Source organism: Vitis vinifera, chromosome 5 (assembly GCF_030704535.1).
Source record: "Vitis vinifera cultivar Pinot Noir 40024 chromosome 5, ASM3070453v1".
Taxonomy (NCBI): Eukaryota; Viridiplantae; Streptophyta; class Magnoliopsida; order Vitales; family Vitaceae; genus Vitis; species Vitis vinifera.
This window is the reverse complement of record NC_081809.1, coordinates 11,588,194-11,606,233: the sequence shown is the minus strand read 5'-3', so window position 1 is coordinate 11,606,233 and position 18,040 is coordinate 11,588,194. Positions and strand designations below refer to the sequence as shown.

The 18,040-nt window shown below is 39.5% G+C and overlaps 1 protein-coding gene across 1 annotated transcript in view; it reads left to right on the top strand.

The window, feature by feature from the left end:
* LOC100256177 (protein PAM71-homolog, chloroplastic) overlaps positions 1-18,013 on the top strand; it is a 28,924-nt gene extending 10,911 nt beyond the window's left edge. Inside the window, exons 4-10 of the mRNA XM_002285584.5 lie at positions 69-116; positions 15,176-15,272; positions 16,441-16,604; positions 16,691-16,756; positions 17,171-17,221; positions 17,321-17,425; positions 17,495-18,013. Coding sequence (XP_002285620.1) covers positions 69-116; positions 15,176-15,272; positions 16,441-16,604; positions 16,691-16,756; positions 17,171-17,221; positions 17,321-17,425; positions 17,495-17,560 — 597 coding nt within the window. The 3' untranslated portion in view covers positions 17,561-18,013. The remainder of the gene's footprint in view (positions 1-68; positions 117-15,175; positions 15,273-16,440; positions 16,605-16,690; positions 16,757-17,170; positions 17,222-17,320; positions 17,426-17,494) is intronic.
* The last annotated feature ends 27 nt before the right edge of the window (positions 18,014-18,040 follow it).

Below are 18,040 nucleotides of genomic sequence, written 5' to 3'. Positions count from 1 at the left end.
CTGGTGACTGTGTGCCTTATGATTGCTGTTGAAATTCTAAATCTTGTATAATTTTTTTTCTTAAACAGACATTCTTCATTGCTGCTCTCTTGGCCATGCAATATGAGAAAGTACTGGTATGTTTTCCTTTCAGTTGCCTCTCTTGCTTCCCTCTCGGTAGTTAGCATTAGCATAAACCGTGAAATGTCCAATTTAGATAGCTACTGAAGATAATTGAAGCAAGCTGATACTTTAGGAGCAAAAACTAGAAAAATAAAAAATAAAAATTCACCCTTTACTTGCAACCTTGCACATACTTCACCACTGAGGTGCATGAGTTTCTGTTTGAATATCATTTGTGCAGATGTTCGGAAGGTGAGTATTGAGATCCAGTAGATACAGCCTAACATGATAGTGAACACATTAATAGAATGTCTTTATGTTTTTATTTAACTAATACAATATACTATTTCACATAAAAATACGAAATTATTCTCAGAATGTCTCATGAGCTAAAGCTATTATATAAAAATAGGTTTAATTGGATTTGAAACATAGGCCAGATTGGATCCAGCTATGATGAATTCCAATGCAATGACAACTGGATTTCATTAATAGGATTTGAATCATCCTGGACTGACCCATAGTCAGCACCACACCATATCTCAAAGTTGTACAATACAAACCTTTTTTTATCTTTGTAAGAATAACAATAACAATAATTGATTGAGTTTAAAATGCTATCCTACATGACAATGATTTCATTGAATAAAATAAGTTTCTTGGAAAGGTCTCCATAAAAAATGCAGTGATTGGATGTTAGATGCTGATATTTTCCAATTACAATCCCTCACCCCAGCATTATGTTGTCCCTTGTCAATTTAAACTTAATTCACTTAATTCCATATTGCACTTCCTTTCAGTAAACATAATCTTTAGGAGACTTGTCAAAAAGAGACATCAACACACGAATATACACATTCATTTTTATGGAATTTGAGTCATCCATAAAACTACGTTTCTATTTGTGGCACTTAATTTGGATATTTTGCAACTAGTGAAGTTCAGGATGCAGAAATCTGAAATTCTTTGAACAGAACACTTGGATAAGCAGAATGTTGAAAAATAATTCATTTAGCATACCCAATAGTTGGCCTTTTTTTTTTCTTATTGGAAATACAAAATATAAATTATTTCAAAACATTAGAAGTGCAAGAAGGTGTGAGAGATCCTTCAAAAGACAAGGGAAAAAACAAAAAAGAAATACAAGGGCCTAAACAATTAAGCAGGACACCAAAACAGCCCCTACCATATCATCCATTTACATTTAATTGCTGTGATGTTAACCTGACACGTACCCTAGTAGTGGGAATCAATTTTGACTGACATTAGAGTTGTCATGGAAAGTGCCAACAATGTGTTAGTTCCCATTATGTGTATCCCTCTCTCTAAGACAGGAGTTCTGATAGTATGTTAGATTAGCTATCACTGGGAAAAAAATTTGAGAGATTGACCTGCAATGAATATCACGTTAACAACTCAAAAAAAATGTAAGATCACTCAATGCAAACTTTAAAAGCCACATTAGAATCAAGTTAAATTGGATGTACAAAAGTCCTAGTTGTGATTCTGTGGATCTCAAAATCCCATGACTTGGATGTACCCAACTTGTTACATGTTTTGACCATCAGGGGTATTAATATCCTCATACCAGAATTTCATAGATGATTGGCATATGCTGTAAATTTGAAAACATCCAAGCTTTGATGAATCCAGTCAATTTTCAGTAAGGAGTAGCTTTCTGATTAGAGACTGGAAGGGTTTTCCTCAATTCTTTTATGGATTAGTCTATAGTTTCCTTTGGGCTCTTAAACTCCTCTTTTTTTAATTTTATTAATATATTGGGTGAGAGCTGGGGGATCACCCTTGTTGTTTCTTCTTTTCCTCTCTTTTTTCCTCAACTTCAGGTCTATTTATACACTTCCTGTATACTTGGGCTGCACCCTTTTAGTCAGACACTTTAATCCTATTTATCTTTTGCTCATCAACAAAAGAAACAAAAAAAAATAAAATAAAATAAAAATATCAAATTGTCCTCCATGTAATAAGCAGTCATAATGTGCACTCACCATTAATACATTGCTATTAATTTCTGTTTGTTAATATAATATGCTTTTCTAAAAATGCTACAGAAAGATTTTTTTATTTAATTTTTTATAGGTAAAGGAAATTTTCTTATAAAACGCCGAGAATTAGGAGTACAACCTTGGTGAGTAGGAAGCATATAAGATACCTTTGAAAGAAGATAGAGAACATGCAGGCCAAACTAGGGACCAACCAGCCTCCTCCCCTACTCGCCCCTAAACACAGCAAACCTTATTTTATCCTGATGTGCCAATATAAATATATTAGAAACACCTAACAAAACGAAGGGGACGCTCCCCAACTACACAAGAGCTATACAAAAAGCAAAAGGAAACACAAAGAAAAGCCACAAAAACTCCTGCACTACTTAGAGCTCCACTGTTCAATGAAGTTTAGCAAGGATGGAGGCCTAGCTTGAAGAGACTACTGGGAGCAGTTGAAAAGGGTAGAAAGGGAGTCCTTTAGAGATTAATATGATTGCCAAACTCCTTAAAGGGATCTTCAATTACCTTTCTACCAAATTATCCAAAATTGGCACAGAGTTGTCTTCCAATCCTTCCTTCTCTTTTTGCCCACAAAAATTCCTCAATAACACATTAGAAACTCTTTTAGTGAAGAAGGGAGAACCCATGAAAAGAGAGAACAAAATGTCATAGCACTTTTGCTTTGCCACAATTGATTGATTCTTTGACATTCTTGCTCGTAAAACAATAATTTATCCAAAACCACCTTTTTCTTTTTAGCTGGTTCAAGGTCTGGATCCTTCCCCATGCATCTTCCTAAGGAAAGAAAGCCACTTCCAAAGGAGTCCAACTGCCCTACACTTCCCTTAAGAGAAAAGGCACTCCTTTTTCTAACTCCAAACAAGAACCAAAAAGACTTCATCGAGAATTTCATACTCCTACTAGTCTCCTATACCAATCTATCCTCATTCCCATTCCCCACTACACCCCCTAACATTTGAAGTCTCTAAAGCAAACCCTCAATGCTAATCGAACTCCCAATCTTGAAAATGTCTTATGAAGTATGAATTTCAAAGGGCTTGTGCACCCATTACCTCCCAAACATCAACCAATCAAGCAACCTTATGAGCTGCAAAAGAGAAAAAAGCTGTAAAAAAGTCCTTTAAAGGATAATCATCACACCAAACATCTTTCCAAACCTAGATTCTCTTCCAATAAGCTACTACAAATCTTGTTCTATCTTTAAAAACTCCCCATCTTTTTCTTATTGTCTGCCACACATTGACATCTTGCCTCTCCCTCTTTACATGAGAGCTGGTGCCTCTCATCTCTTCCCCATGCTTTCCCAAAATGACCTATCTCAAAAGGAACTCTTTCTGCAAATCTAGCACAATTGTCCAACTAAGGCTTTATTGAGAGAACAAGAGACAACCCAACCCCCCTATCCTTCTCTCTACAAAATAGATGACCACTTTACTTTACTAGATGGGGTTTCTTTTCAAGAACTCTACCCCTCCCCCCCAAAACAGGAAATTATATATATATGTATATTTTCTAATGTCAATGCCACAAACTCAAGGATAACAAATAGAGGCATAAAGTAAATAGGCGTGAGTCTCCATCCTTTGAAAGGTATATCCTTTTCCATAGAGCTAACTTGTCGTGAATTCTCCCCTCTACCATATCACACACCATTGAAGACTTAAAAAGAAACTTCTAAAAGCAAGCCTAGATAAGTGTAAGGAAGCTTCCCCATCCTATAGCTTAGCACAGAAGCAAGCTTCTCTACATTAGGGCCCTCTCGTATTAGAACATTCATTTGTATTTAGATTAACTTTCAGACCTGCAGAAGCTTTAAACCATTGAGGAATCCAACTCATATAAGTCAACTGTCCTGAATAGGGTATGCAAAAAAGTAAGGTGCTGTTAGCAAAGAGAAGATGAGGAGCATCCACTCCTTTTCCTCCCCCACCTCCTCCTTGAAGCCTTAAACCAAACATCCTCACTTTTCCTTCTCAAGAGAACACTAAGGTTATGTTTATTCCTAGAAAAGTTTCAGAGAAGGAATATACAGAAGGTAAGTATAAGAAAGGAAAATTTATAAAATTTTGCTCTTCTTTGTTTATCCATGGAGAAGTTCGAGTGAAAGAAAATTAAATTATCGAGGAATGCACTTCCCCAAACTTTCCTTTCCTTTCCTTTATTGAAGTTTTTTCCTCACCCTTTTCCATGAGATCCAAACATAAGAAAATCATTTTTCTTAATTTTTGTTTCCTTTTATTTAGTACTTTCTGGGAATTAAACATTTCCTAAGGGCTTTCATCACCAAAATAAGCAAATAAGTGGATAGATGTCCCCATATCTCAAACTCCTCAAACTTCAAAACAAGGCATAATGTGTTCACCAAAACTGAAAACCTCACCACTGAGATTCAAAGCTGAATCGATGCCACTTCTACCAAAATCCCATTTTATGTAGTATTGCCAACAAAAAACACTAATTTCAATGGTCATAGGATTTTTCAATGTCTAACTTACAAATAACTACCTCTCTATAACTTTCTAGTCTCAAGTACGTAGCCTTTTTGGCAATAAGAGCCACATCTAGGTTTTTCTTACTTGTACAAAAGTATTCATAATGTTTCACACCATTGTTCTTATCACTTTCTTTGACTTGTAGCCTTTAGGTTAGCTAAAACCTTATATAAACTATATTAGGTTAATGGCCCTAAGGTTCTTCAAATCTTTAGCGCCTCCTAATTTTAGAACCAAGACAAAAAAATTGTAGCATTTAGATTCCACCAAATTTTCTTTTGGAAATCAGACTCTGCCAAATCTTTCTTTGGAAAATAATAATAGTAATGATAAGAAGAAGAATCAAGACTAAAACTTTTCTCCTCATCACTCTTGCTCATGATTGATTGTCTAGCTTCAAACTTCAGAACTTAGCAGTTTTTGTTCTTCTTCCTTTCTTTCATGCTTCTATTTGAGATTCCATTTTACTGCCTTGCACTCTTGTTTGCTCTCTTTATTCCTAACACTAAGCTAAACCATAAGAAAAATGTATCAAATTCTAAAAGTAAGGTACTAGCATCAATAAGTACTCAAAATTTTATGTTTGAGTTCTTATCAACCTCCACCAAGGATGCCTCACTGAGAGGCAAGATCGCCTACTTCAGAACCTCCACAATCTTTCCTAAAGGTAGAAAAATCTCCTTTTTAATGAAAAGGCTAATCACAAGTCACAATGCTCCTATCCTATCAAAACAAGTCACAATGCTCCTATGTTGTAAAGGAGAGAGAGACTTCTCTAAAGAAGCGCTAAGCTCAATATCTAGATAAGCTTCTTGCAGCCTTTCACTTACCCTTCTTTCACTTTTTTCTCATTAGCTTTAAAGGACCCCCCAACCCAATTAATGTAAAAGTGTGTGGTTTGTTAAAGGAAAGGGGACCCAACCCATCAACAATGCTTGAAGATAGATCCTTAAGCCTAACTCCATCCTTCTCAAGTTCAAAAGGATGAGCCTTGCCCTTACAAGTCCTATAACCCTTACCAAGCTTAATCGGCAACCCATGAAGATGGAAATTAACTATGGGGTATGGGCTCATCAATTGGGTTTAAAAAAGGCTCCTCATGATTTCATCTAATCTAATTCACTTCAAATTAGCTTGTGTCCTCATGTCCTAATGCAAACCTAGTACCAACTACCCATGATATGTGTCCACCTTTTGTAAGGGCTATTAACTCCACACTTACTCCAACGTGGGCAATATTCTATTCCCTTTCTCTAACCTCAACTCTGCTATAGCTCTAACTTGGAACAATCATTGATATTCATAGGGGGACCCTCTACCTCAGGTGAATTGCATAGTTCATATATTCAACTCTATATGAAGCTTTGAGGAGTGCTAGTCTCTTCTTGAAGAGAGATGAGAGCCAGGGTGAAGCTGGTGTTGCCAGGGGAGGAAGAAGTTGTTTTGTGGTGGAATCCAAATCCTTCGAGATTTTGGTTAAGGTGTTGGGAGGAAATCTGAAAGGCTGCATTTGGGAGAGAAGCAAAGGTGTCTCCTCTTGGATTAGATTCGGGGAGGCTAGTTTACAGTGCTTACTGGATGGAGTAGAAGCTTGTTGTAGAGAGGTTAATAATCGAGATTGGGCTATTGGCTGGGAGGAGGGGAATAGAAAGTATAGGTTGGAGCGTCGCTTGAATGAGGCAGGAAGGTTCATCCTCTGCTCAGTTTGTGATATTGAATAAAAAAAGTATAGCATTATTTTTCTAAAGGGGAAGGGACAGTTTTTTGATTGGAACTCATTGGCCGTGAGGTTGAGAGGTCTTGGTGTGGCCCCATCAGGTGGCTTATAGGTTTCCAAAGGGCCAAAGGATTTGTTGAGGGCGAAAGGGGGCTTGAAGGTCCAGTGGAGGGAGAAAGGGGTGGAGCTGAAATCATATGCAGATGCTGTTAAGACAAGCCCGGGAAGGGTAGGCCAGTCAGTTTGGTTAGATGTGGGGAAAAGAGAAGTGCGTGGAAGGTTAGATTAGTTGAGACAATGTCTGGTAGGTTGGTGGGGTCTTAACTCAACTCCTTTTCCTTAGTTGGAGTACGTAAGGAGTTGGGCGCCGCAGCTATGATAGGCAGAGGTTTCTTGCTATTTGATTTCGAGTCATCAAGTGAGGCTGAACGTGTTTTAGCCAGAGGCTTAAGAAACATTAAGGAGAATGTTATTATTTTGGATAGATGGAACCCTGAGGTGGGGTGTCTTTGCAAGGATTCCAGTGCTAACAAAGTTTGGGTAAGGGTGGCCGGGCTCTCCCTTCATTTGTAGAGCACGGAGGTGTTTAAAAGAATTGGTGATGGGTGTGGAGGATTTGTAGCAGTGGATGAAAACTCATTTTCTTTGTCTGAGTTGCAGTGGGCTCGAATCCTTGTGAAGTGCGTGGACAGGGAGTTTCCCAGCACTGCCCACATTGTTGTGGGGTTGGGATGATATTCCCTTCAACTTTGGTGGGAGTCCTCTCCTTGGTTCACGCAGGTGGTGCCGGCGGGAAGCTTCAGCGGGGAAGGTGGCTCAAGGGAAGGAGAAGAAGATGGTGGAACATCACGTGTTCTTTGCTGTGGAAGTCAAAGGGAGAAGGTGGAGCAGTTGAGGTTGCAGCAGGGAGTGCTTGATGTGTCATCTTCTGGAGGTGTTCCTTCCTTTCCTCCTGCTGTGATCTTTGATGCAGGGACTGCAGTGGAGGGTAGGGTAGGTACTGTTGATGGACGTGTGAAAGGGCGTATGGAGTTTTCTTTTAAAAGAATGGATGACTCTGTTTTTGGGCCAAAAGGCCCTTGTTTTGGGCTTAATGGGTTAGTTAATGGGGTGACTCAGGGCCCTTTAAAAGAAAGTGGGGAGATCCAGGGCCCATTTAAAGAAATCCAAGAGGGTCTAGGCCAAGACTCCAGGCCCTTTGACTCTTATGTCGTGAAGGGCTGCAGAGAAGGGGAGAAGGGCGTGGGCCTTGGGCTTGAGGCCTTAACGCAGTGGATGGAGGGGTTTTAATTGGGGAAGGACCCTCGGCCTCTCGTCCTAGGGCACAAACGTTAAGCATGGATAGAGACGTAAATGGAGACGCTGACCCTCTTGTCCTAAGGGAAGAACCTTCGGCCACTCGTCCTAGGGCACAAACGATAAGCATGGAGAGAGGAGTAAATGGAGATGATGGCCCTACTGTCGGCATGACAGGAGTTGCGATGTTGATGGAAGTCTCTGCGGTGGTGAAAAGAGGGTTGATGACTGACGAAGCGTTGCGCGTTGAAGCTTCCAGGTATGTCGAAAATTCTTTGCTTTTTGTGGGGGATCGGGAGCTCTCTTCTTCTACTCTTTCTTCTAGGTTTGACCGAGCTGGGGCAAAGGAGGGGGCCTTATCTGGTTTGGTCTCTGTGATTGAGGGAGAGGAGCAGCTTCCTCTAAGCATTATTCTGGTAGATGGCAACAATGGGGAGTTGGGCACCGAGGAGGAGAAATCCTTGGGTGGTGATGGAAGAGAGAGGGGGGGGGGGGGGGGGGGGGTGTGAGTTTGAGGATTTGTTATAGGATCTAGAAGGAAAAGGATGTCGGTGGGACGATAGCTGCTTGGCGAGGTTCAGTAAGTTCCTAGGTTTTTCGACGGAAGGTTTTGAAGGTGAAATATTGAATCTGCTCAACCAAGAGAAGAAGAAAGCAGAATATTAAGAAAGATATTTCGGGATCCACTAAGTTTGATCGTGAATTGAAAAAATTGGAGTGGTCCATCAATTATAATGGTGCGAGGAAGGAGAAATCTCTGGTTAGAGATGGTGGGGATAGAATCTTGAACCTTAGATGAAGATAAAGATTTTATCTTGGAATGTAAGAGGGGCCAACGATAGGGTTAAAAGGAAGATTATTAAGGCTTTGATCAGGTCGCAAAGAGCGGATTTGGTGTGTCTGCAAGAGACTAAAATTCAAGATATGTCTAGGGGGATTGTTCATAGTCTTGGAGTGGAAAGATTCTTAGGCTGGGATGCTATGAGTGCAAGGGGGGCTGCTGGTGGGGTGATAGTGTTTTGGGATAATAGAGTTTTGGAGTTAGTAGGCATGGAGGTGGGTCTTTTCTCAATTTCATGTCGTTTTAAAAATTGTGAAGATGGCTTCTTGTGGACCTTTACGGGAGTGGACGGACTTACCATGAAACGGTACAGAGAGTTGTTTTGGGAAGAGTTAGGTGCCATTCGAGGGTTGTGGTCTGATCCTTGGTGTATTGGTGGGGATTTTAATGTGGTAAGATTTCCCAGTAAGCGTAGTAGAGAAGGAAGATTGACTGGATCCATGAGAAGATTTTCGGAGGTGATTGAGGAGTTAGCTTTAAGAGATTTGCCTCTCCATGGGGGGCCGTTCACGTGGAGTGGAGGGCTGAATGGTCCTTTCCAGGTCTAGACTGGATCGCTTTCTGATATCGGAGGATTGGGAGAACCATTTTAGTGGGGCGATCTAGTGTTCTCTCCCAAGACTGGTGTCTGATCACTTCCCAATTTTGTTAGATGGGGGTGGGGTGAGGAGAGGTCCAATTCCGTTTCGGTTTGAGAATATGTGGTTGAAGAAGGAGGGGTTTAAGGACGTGTTAAAGGGCTAGTGGCAAGGATTCAACTATAGTGGGTCTTATAGTTTTATCCTGACAGAAAAATTAAAGGCTTTAAAAATTAAGTTGAAGGATTGGAACTCGAAAGTGTTTGGTAAAGTGGGGACGAACAAAAGGTTGGCTCTGGACAAAGTGTCTTACTGGAATAATCAGGAGCGGCTAAGAGTTTTAAATGACCAGGAGTTAGAGGCGAGAAAGGAGGCTAAGGAGGATTTCAAGAAATGGGCGCTTATGAAGGAGATTTCGTGGAGACAAAAATCAAGAGAAACTTGGTTGAAGGAAGGCAATAAAAACACGGGATTTTTTCACAAGATGACAAATTCTAATAGAAGGAGGAATTGCTTGAAAAAAATTAAAGTCAATGACACCTGGCTATTAGAAGATCATGATATTCAAAGAGGAGTGGTGAGGGTCTATCAGAATTTATTATTGGATCCAGGTGGTTGGCGCCCTTGTTTGAACAGTCTTGAGTTTGACAGTATTGGGGTTGAGGAGGCAGCCAAGTTGGAGGAGATGTTTTTTGTGGAAAAGGTGTCTTTGGCTCTTTCAGATCTGAATGGGGATAAGGCCCCTGGTCTGGATGGGTTTTCCCTTGCATTCTGGCAATTCTACTTGGATTTCATCAAAGATGAGATTATGGGTTTTTTCAAAGATTTTTTTGAGAGGGGAAAATTTGTCAGAAGCCTGAACACCATCTTCCTAGTTTTAATCCCAAAAAAGGGTGGGGCTGAAGATTTGAGCGATTTTAGACCCATCAGTTTGGTGGGAGGTCTTAACAAGCTGCTTGCAAAGGTCTTAGTCAATAGATTGAAAAAGGTAGTGGGAAAGGTGGTGTCTTCAACCCAAAATGCCTTTGTTGAAGGTAGGCAAATTCTCGAGGCTGTGTTAATAACCAATGAGGTCATAGACTCCTTGCTGAAAAGAAAGGAAAGTGGGGTATTGTGTAAATTGGATTTAGATAAGGCCTACGATAGTATTAATTGGGATTTTTTGCTGTCAGTGATGCAAAAAATGGGTTTTGGGGAGAAATGGGCTGGGTGGATTAGATGGTGCATATCCACTGCCTCATTTTCTGTTTTGGTTAACGGTTCTCCAATCGGTTTTTCTGGAGCACTAGGGGGTTAAGGCAAGGAGACCCCCTCTCCCCTTACCTTTTTGTTTTAGGAATGGAGGCTTTAAGTAGCCTCATTAACAGAGCAGTGAGAGGGGGTTTTCTATCAGGCTGCAGGATAAGGGGAAGGGAAGGCGTTGGGATCCAAGTTTCACACCTGCTGTTCGCTGATGATATGCTGGTCTTTTGTGAGGATTTCCAAGAGCAATTGGCTTTTTTAAGTTGGTTATTACTGTGGTTTGAAGCCACTTCTGGTATGCGTATTAATTTGAACAAAAGTGAAATTTTGCCGGTGGGTAGAGTGGAGAATGCTGAGTTATTGGCTGTTGAGCTTGGATGCAAAGTGGGATCTCTCCCTTTCACTTATTTGGGGCTCCCTTTGGGTGCTTCGCATAAGTCGGTGATGGTTTGGGACGGAGTGGAAGAGAGGATGCGGAAGAGACTTGCCTTGTGGAAGAGGCAGTTCATTTCTAAGGGTGGAAGAATCACTCTCATTCGGAGCACTTTGGTGAGCATGCCAACCTACCTTATGTCCTTATTGCGTATGCCAAAAGTGGTTAAATTAAGACTTGAGAAAATTCAAAGGGATTTTCTTTGGGGAGGGGGAGCGTTGGAGAAGAGGCCCCATCTTGTAAAGTGGGCTGTTGTTTGCTCTCATAAAAAGAAGGGTGGATTAGGGATTAGAAATCTTTCTACTCTCAATAGGGCCTTCTTGTGCAAATGGAGTTGGCGTTTTGCGGTTGAAGGGGATTCCTATTGGAAGCTTATAATTAGTACGAAGTTTGGGGTTGAAAGAGGAGGGTGGAGTACTTGTGGGGTTAGGGAGGACTATGGGGTGGGGCTTTGGAAGAAAATCAGTAAGGAAGGTTTGTTGCTGCTCAACAATGTTTCATTCTCGGTGGGGGATGGCAAAAGGGTGAGGTTTTGGAAAGATATTTGGTGCGGGAACATTTCCCTTTGCGAGGCCTTTCCCTCCTTGTTTGATTTAGCGGTTTCTAAAGATGCGTGGGTAGCGGACTGTTGGGATTCAATGGGGGAAGAGGGAGGGTGGACTCCCCGCTTCCTTAGACCTTTCAATGATTGGGATGTGGAGGAGGTGGAGAGATTCCTTTCGACCATTCAAGGAAAGAGGTTGAATGCTGATGTGGAGGATAGGATGGTGTGGAAAGAGAAAAAAATGAGATTTTCACTGTAAAGTCCCTTTATAATTCTCTTGATCATAGCTGTGCAGTCCCGTTTCCATGGAGCATTATTTGGAGTCCGTATGTTCCTATAAAGGTGGGTTTTTTTGTTTGGGAAGCTTCATGGGGGAAGGTTCTTACTTAAGATCAACTCAAGAGGAGGGGCTGGATTTTAGCTAACAGATGTTCCTTGTGTTGTGCTGAAGAGGAGACGATAAATCACATTCTTGTTCATTGTTCTAAGGCGAAGGTTTTATGGGATCTCGTGTTTTCTTTATTTGGTGTTAATTGGGTCATTCCGTTTACGGTTAGAGACACTCTTTTAGGTTGGTATGCTTCTTTTAAGGACAAGAAGTATAGAAAAGTTTGGCGGGCAACTCCTCTTTGCTTATTTTGGATGGTTTGGAAGGAAAGAAATAGGATAGTTTTTGATAATGAGGTCCTGTTGATTCAAAGATTGAAAAATTCCTTTGTTTGTAATCTCTTTTCTTGGGCTAAATCTTCTATAGTTGTAGGCCCCTTAACTTTGTTTAACTTTGTGGACTGATTGGGTTCTTGTTGAGGGCCGGTGAGTGCTTGTCCCTTTTGTTTCTTGTTTTTAGGTGATGCTTGTATACTCCCTTTATGCTCTGGGTCGCCTTTCAAGCACCCTTTATCTAATTTATCCTTGTGCGTTTATTTATATAAAAAAAAAAAACTCTATATGAAGCTTCCTTGGAATTACTTTCTTGTTCATTTTAACGAAGATCCTTGTCTATTGCAAGTTTTGGTGAGAAGCTATATCTTTATGCACCCCTCATAAAGCCAATGCAGGAGTCTAGGTCTAAAAAATACATTGAAACCCCACAACTCTATCCCAAGACTCGTTGGGCTGAAAATCACTGCAGTAATATCCTGCCACTTGAACCCACCTATCTAAGAATAAAAATTTATTTCTAAACCACTTCTCATAATTGCCTTGACATCAAGAGGAGACTTGCCCTCTCATGACTTAGGTATCTTAGACAATCCCAACATAAAGAACCTTGAATACTAGAAGCAAAGCACTAATACCTAACAAGATTAAGTGAATACCCAAAATTTGACGGTGTCTGAGGCTTCTTGAAAAACGTGATATCTCACATTGAGTAATTCCTTAACCCTTCCCTTTTAAAAAACTACTATTGTTCTTGTGAATTATAATCAATAGCAAGTATATAAGTAGTAATTTCAAATCTGTAGGTTAATTGTACCTTGTTAATTTTAATGAAAAATGGAGTTTGGTTTTTATGGAGGTGATAGTGCACAATTTTTGACAAATCAGTCACAAACTCTACCATAGTGACAATACTATAGAGAGGTCTAATGAAAAATAGCTCACCAGGAGCTTCATACCTAACACATCTGATTGTTAGGAGTAAATCCCTATTTACGAGAGCAATACCACACAAGAAGCAAAAAATAGACAAAGCTCACACAGGATTTATAATGGTTCACTCTCAATATTAGAGCTATGTTCACTTTGTTGCTACAGATTTTCAATATGATTAATATATATATATATATAAGGTAATCCAATGCCTTGCAATGATCGCCTCTCCTCTTTTTTTTTCCACTCTTAAAATCAATCATAATAATCCCTAGTATAATGTGAAAATTAGGGTAGATTAATGCATGTGTAGACTACTTAAAATACCTCAAACAGGAGGAAGAGGGTGGTGATCCAAACCACCCCCCACACCCACCCACCCACCTCTTCAGCCTTATCATGAAAGTCGATTTGCAGTCCTGGGAAAAAGTGTACAGTATAATTAGGCTTCACACAGCTCGACATTGATTACTTTTTAAATATAAAAGAAAAAAAAAATGAAAAATCAAAAGAAGAGGTTGTCTTATTTAAAACCCTAATTATGGCATCCCTTCTCTCTCACTTCACACCTCGGAATGCACCCTTCTTACAGAGAGAAACATGCTTTCACATCTTAAAATATCTACAGAGGTCCTCTTCTACTAAAGCCTCCCTTTTCATAAGTTGAAGCCACTTCTCAAGCTTTGCAACTCTGGATGATTGTGAGAAAAAATGCCTCCATCTGCCCTCTAATCAGCACCTCATAGCCTCCATTGTGCTGCAAACCTCAGCCTCATTAAGCGGGACGCTCAAAACTCAACAACCTTATACTCACTTCCCCTGGTGATTCCCTTGAGGAATAAATGACTTATTCAAATTCAGCTTTCACAGCTCCTAGCCTTAAAGAATTTTCTGCTTCTGCTCCTTCCAGATTCACCAGAATAATCTCCAAGGGGCTGTTTTCCATTCTTTCCTCTTACTTTTTCCTATGAAGTTTTCATACCGGTTAGACAGAGCCTGCTTCATTTGTTCTGGAAGCACTCTAGAGACACCAACAATGGAGAGAAACATGGCTTTAAAAGCTTCCTTGTAATAATTCCTTATGATCCTTTTCTTCATCAGATGGTTGATCATAAGAATCTTCTCCTATGCCATTTCCTATGTGAAGAACCCGTTCTTAGAGGGGCATTGCCCACACCCCCACACCACACGGCACCTTGTAGAAAAGATTGACCAAAAAATGTTCCTTTCCACTCCAGATTGACTTTCCTGCCCTTTCACCTTGACTTTGACAACTGGAAATCCATCACATGAAAGATTTTATCAATTCCAACTCCTAGTTATGGTGTCCTCTTAGAAATTTTGAGTTCCAATACCCATTTGCCCCCTCTGAGTACCAATAAACAACTACCATTTATCTTTGTTTAAGACCACTGATGAACAAATCTGGATTGGAATCCCTAAGAGGAGCCTCCTACACCAATTTAGAACTCAACACTAAGTTCATTTCCCACAGAAATACAGGTTAGAAAATAAAATCATTCTGTACTTTTTTGATATCTTTTCATAGGCCCAATCCTCTTGCCCCTCTCCCCACATTATAACACCAACTACCTCGCCAAATTTTGCCACCAAGTTCTTCCTTTCACTATTTATCTCTTGCAACTGCAAACCTCCAAAACACTTCCCTAGCAATATTTAATTACATGCATAAATTCTAATGCCTTGTCCTTCCAACTTCCTTGCAAAACAGACAGTGAACCGCTTTTAAGGATGAGCTGTCCTTGTTTTCTCCCATCCCCCCAGTTAATTTCTTTGAAACTGCTCTAATATGTTCCAAAAAGAAACTGGCATTACACAGGTGGACATAAATAAATAGGTAAACCTGAAAAGGTAGTCTCATTAGGTGTTTGTCTTCCTTAGGTATGGCCCCTTCCAAGACTTTATTATATATTGCAGTGGATATTGTCCCTTCCAAGATGTTCACCTTCCGTCAATGCATTCCAATACTGAATCCCTTACCAGCTTACCATTAATAAAAGATCCCAATAGCATGCCCATATAGGTTGAAGGCCAACATAACATGCTGCATCCAAGAATTGAAACCACATCTTCACTCCTCCACACTTCCTACTAGAATGACTTAATTGTATGAAAATGTTCAAATTTTTTGTCACTCAATATGAACTTATGAATGTATGGATCTTTTGGTACAAACATTTGAGTTTAAATTGATGTTGGTATCTTGAAAGTGCTGTTTGAAGGAAGATATTGATGGGTTTTTATTTTTGGAAATTGATTGTGTTCATGAACTACTGAATCATTGACCAGGTTCTTTTGGGATCAATGGGTGCTCTTTCACTTATGACAATCCTGTCAGTTGTGATAGGACGGATATTTCACTCAGTGCCTGCTCAATTTCAAACAAGTAAGTTTGTAGTTATTGGCATCTCTACTTCTGGCTGGTTGTCTTCTGTGAGTAGAAGTGGAAGTGTACAGCCTATTAAAACACTGTTGCTAATGCTTTGTAATATTCTATCTTGAACCAAATAGTGCCAAACTGGTGCAGCTATTCTTTTGTTTCTTATGATCATTCCATCCCAATAGACTCTCTCATGTTGTCCTCATGGAAGGCAACATCTAACTTCTCAGAAGTGCATTCACTTCTGATTCTGTTTTTCATTTATTTTTTTCTATTAAAGAATGCCAAGAAAGTTCTAGCTCAAAATAGCATTTTTGGAGACCTGGAAGCTTTTGAAAATTATTTTATCATCTTTCTTTCTTTTTGTTTTTCTATATCATCTTTCCCATCCCTCTCTTCCCTTTTTTATTTTTTATTTTTTTGGTTCCCATGTCATCACACAGACAAGATGTTAAGGCATAGATGGGACTGCAGTTAACAAACAGGGCTGGCATAGTCTGTCTCACTGGGTAATCTGTTGATGTGCAAACAAAATTTCATAGAACTAAGCAATTAAAGGGTCCCATTTCTAGAAGCTTTTTATAGAGACACATGAAATCAGTTGAGTATTAGTCTTGAAAATGATTCTAATATAAACTCCCTCAGAATGGCAATTCATCATCCATCTAGAAATTGATGGATATATTTCTTTTTTTGCTTATGACTAAAGTATCAAAGCTGTCCATTTGATGGAAGATGATTTTAGGCATATAATATGGGAATGCTTGTATGATCATCTGGATTATCAGAAAATGTGGGCTAACCCAAGTACCTAAATATTATTCTGGTCAGCATTTAAAAGAATTACACCCTGTTTTGGATGTGCCAGCATGTGGGATTGTGGTAGACATTGCACTCTTGACTGGGACTATTAGTTTCCTTTTTCAATTTAATGATCACCTTCCTCCGTGGATGGTCTTTTACACTTGTGAATCAGCATTGCTCAGCTCATGTTGATTCTTTATGTTTTTGCTTGCTGCCACTGCATCATGTATCAGAAAGTATTTATCCACCTTGAAATCCTTCCAGTATTTTCATCTCTTTGCGGTACGACATTTTTTTTAATTTGAGAACCTGCACCTTTCAATCATTAAGTCTCTTGTAATCTGATCATGTTCTGTGATTATCTGAACAGCCTTGCCAATTGGAGAATATGCAGCAGTAACTCTTTTAATGTTCTTTGGCCTCAAGTCAATAAAAGATGCATGGGACCTTCCATCAATTGTAGTTAAGAGTGGTGATAAGAGTGGACCTGAACTTGATGAATTTGTGGAGGCTGAGGAGCTTGTAAAGGAAAAGGTGGTCTTTCTAAAGCCTGCCTTCTGTGAAGGTTTTTTCAGAAATGAATTTCTTATTTTTAGTGATGCTGTGTTTAATGTCTTCAGGTGTCAAAACGACTCACAAATCCACTTGAAATTGTCTGGAAGTCATTTAGCCTTGTATTCTTTGCTGTAAGCATCTTCTTTTAGCAACACCTAATTATAACTGAAAGATATATGCTTGCTTTCATTATGGTTAGTCAATCCGAAATCTGAAACTATGATGCAGCCTATAAAAAAAATGAAATTCGAAACCAAGACATGGTCTCGGTGATCCAAATTTTCTAAAATTGTTGCAATGCCAACTCCTATCTCCCTATCCTTGTGTCTCCACTGCCATAATTTATCTTCGTCTGGGTAATTTTTCCATTTTTCCCTTTTCAATTAAAAGGCAGCAAACCAAGATACCATGGCTATGACACAATGATAGTACAGTAGCCCGATCCTATTTTCATAAGCAAATTAGTAGCTTCATTTGGATGTCTTAAAGGATTTTATATTCTGAAGCACACATTCCATTTTTACTATATTGTTAAATGCTTTCAGGAATGGGGAGACCGCTCTATGCTTGCAACAATTGCTCTTGGTGCGGCACAGGTGCAATTTTATAAAATCTCAACCATAGTCTTCCTTTCATTTTTCACAAAATCTCAATCATGGAATTTTATTGATTATTTATATTTATGAACTCTGTAGTCTCCATGGGGTGTGGCAAGTGGTGCCATTGCTGGACACCTATTTGCAACAACCATTGCAATTCTAGGAGGAGCATTTCTTGCCAACTACATTTCTGAGAAACTGGTAGGAAATAATGTTTTTTACAAAGCTTGTACTTTGATTTCTATATAACTGACTCAAATCTCCCATCAGGTTGGCTACTTGGGTGGAGCACTGTTTCTTGTTTTTGCTGTAGCCACATTTTTTGGAGTTTTCTAATAAATTCTTGAGAGCCTATGGGAAAAAACAAAGCAAGCAACTACATCTTAATCCATGAGGACACATTGCAGTGCCTAAGGACTGGGCAGAACTAAGGGGGAAAGAGGTAGAGGAAGGCCTGAGATCTATCAGAGTTGCTCAAGTGGCAAGTTTCATTCCTTATAAGCCCCAAGGTTGGTCCCATGTGAGTATGCTGATTTTGTTGAGATAGAGCTATTTACTAGAGAATTTTATCTTAGACAGCTTTAGACAATATTGAAAGATGAGCTTGGACATTGAAGCCACCCAAAATCAAAGGCTCGGTGTTTTAACTGCTTTCTGTATCTTGAAATGCAAAGTTTCACCGTCCAATGATTCCTGGAAAGGATGATGTGACCATGTCTTTCTATCTATCACTTAGAATGATTTGAAATAAAGGTAGGGATCAGTCTCTATGAATGTGCTATTGTTAAAGCCTCTTCCATGCTCTTTTGTTTTCAT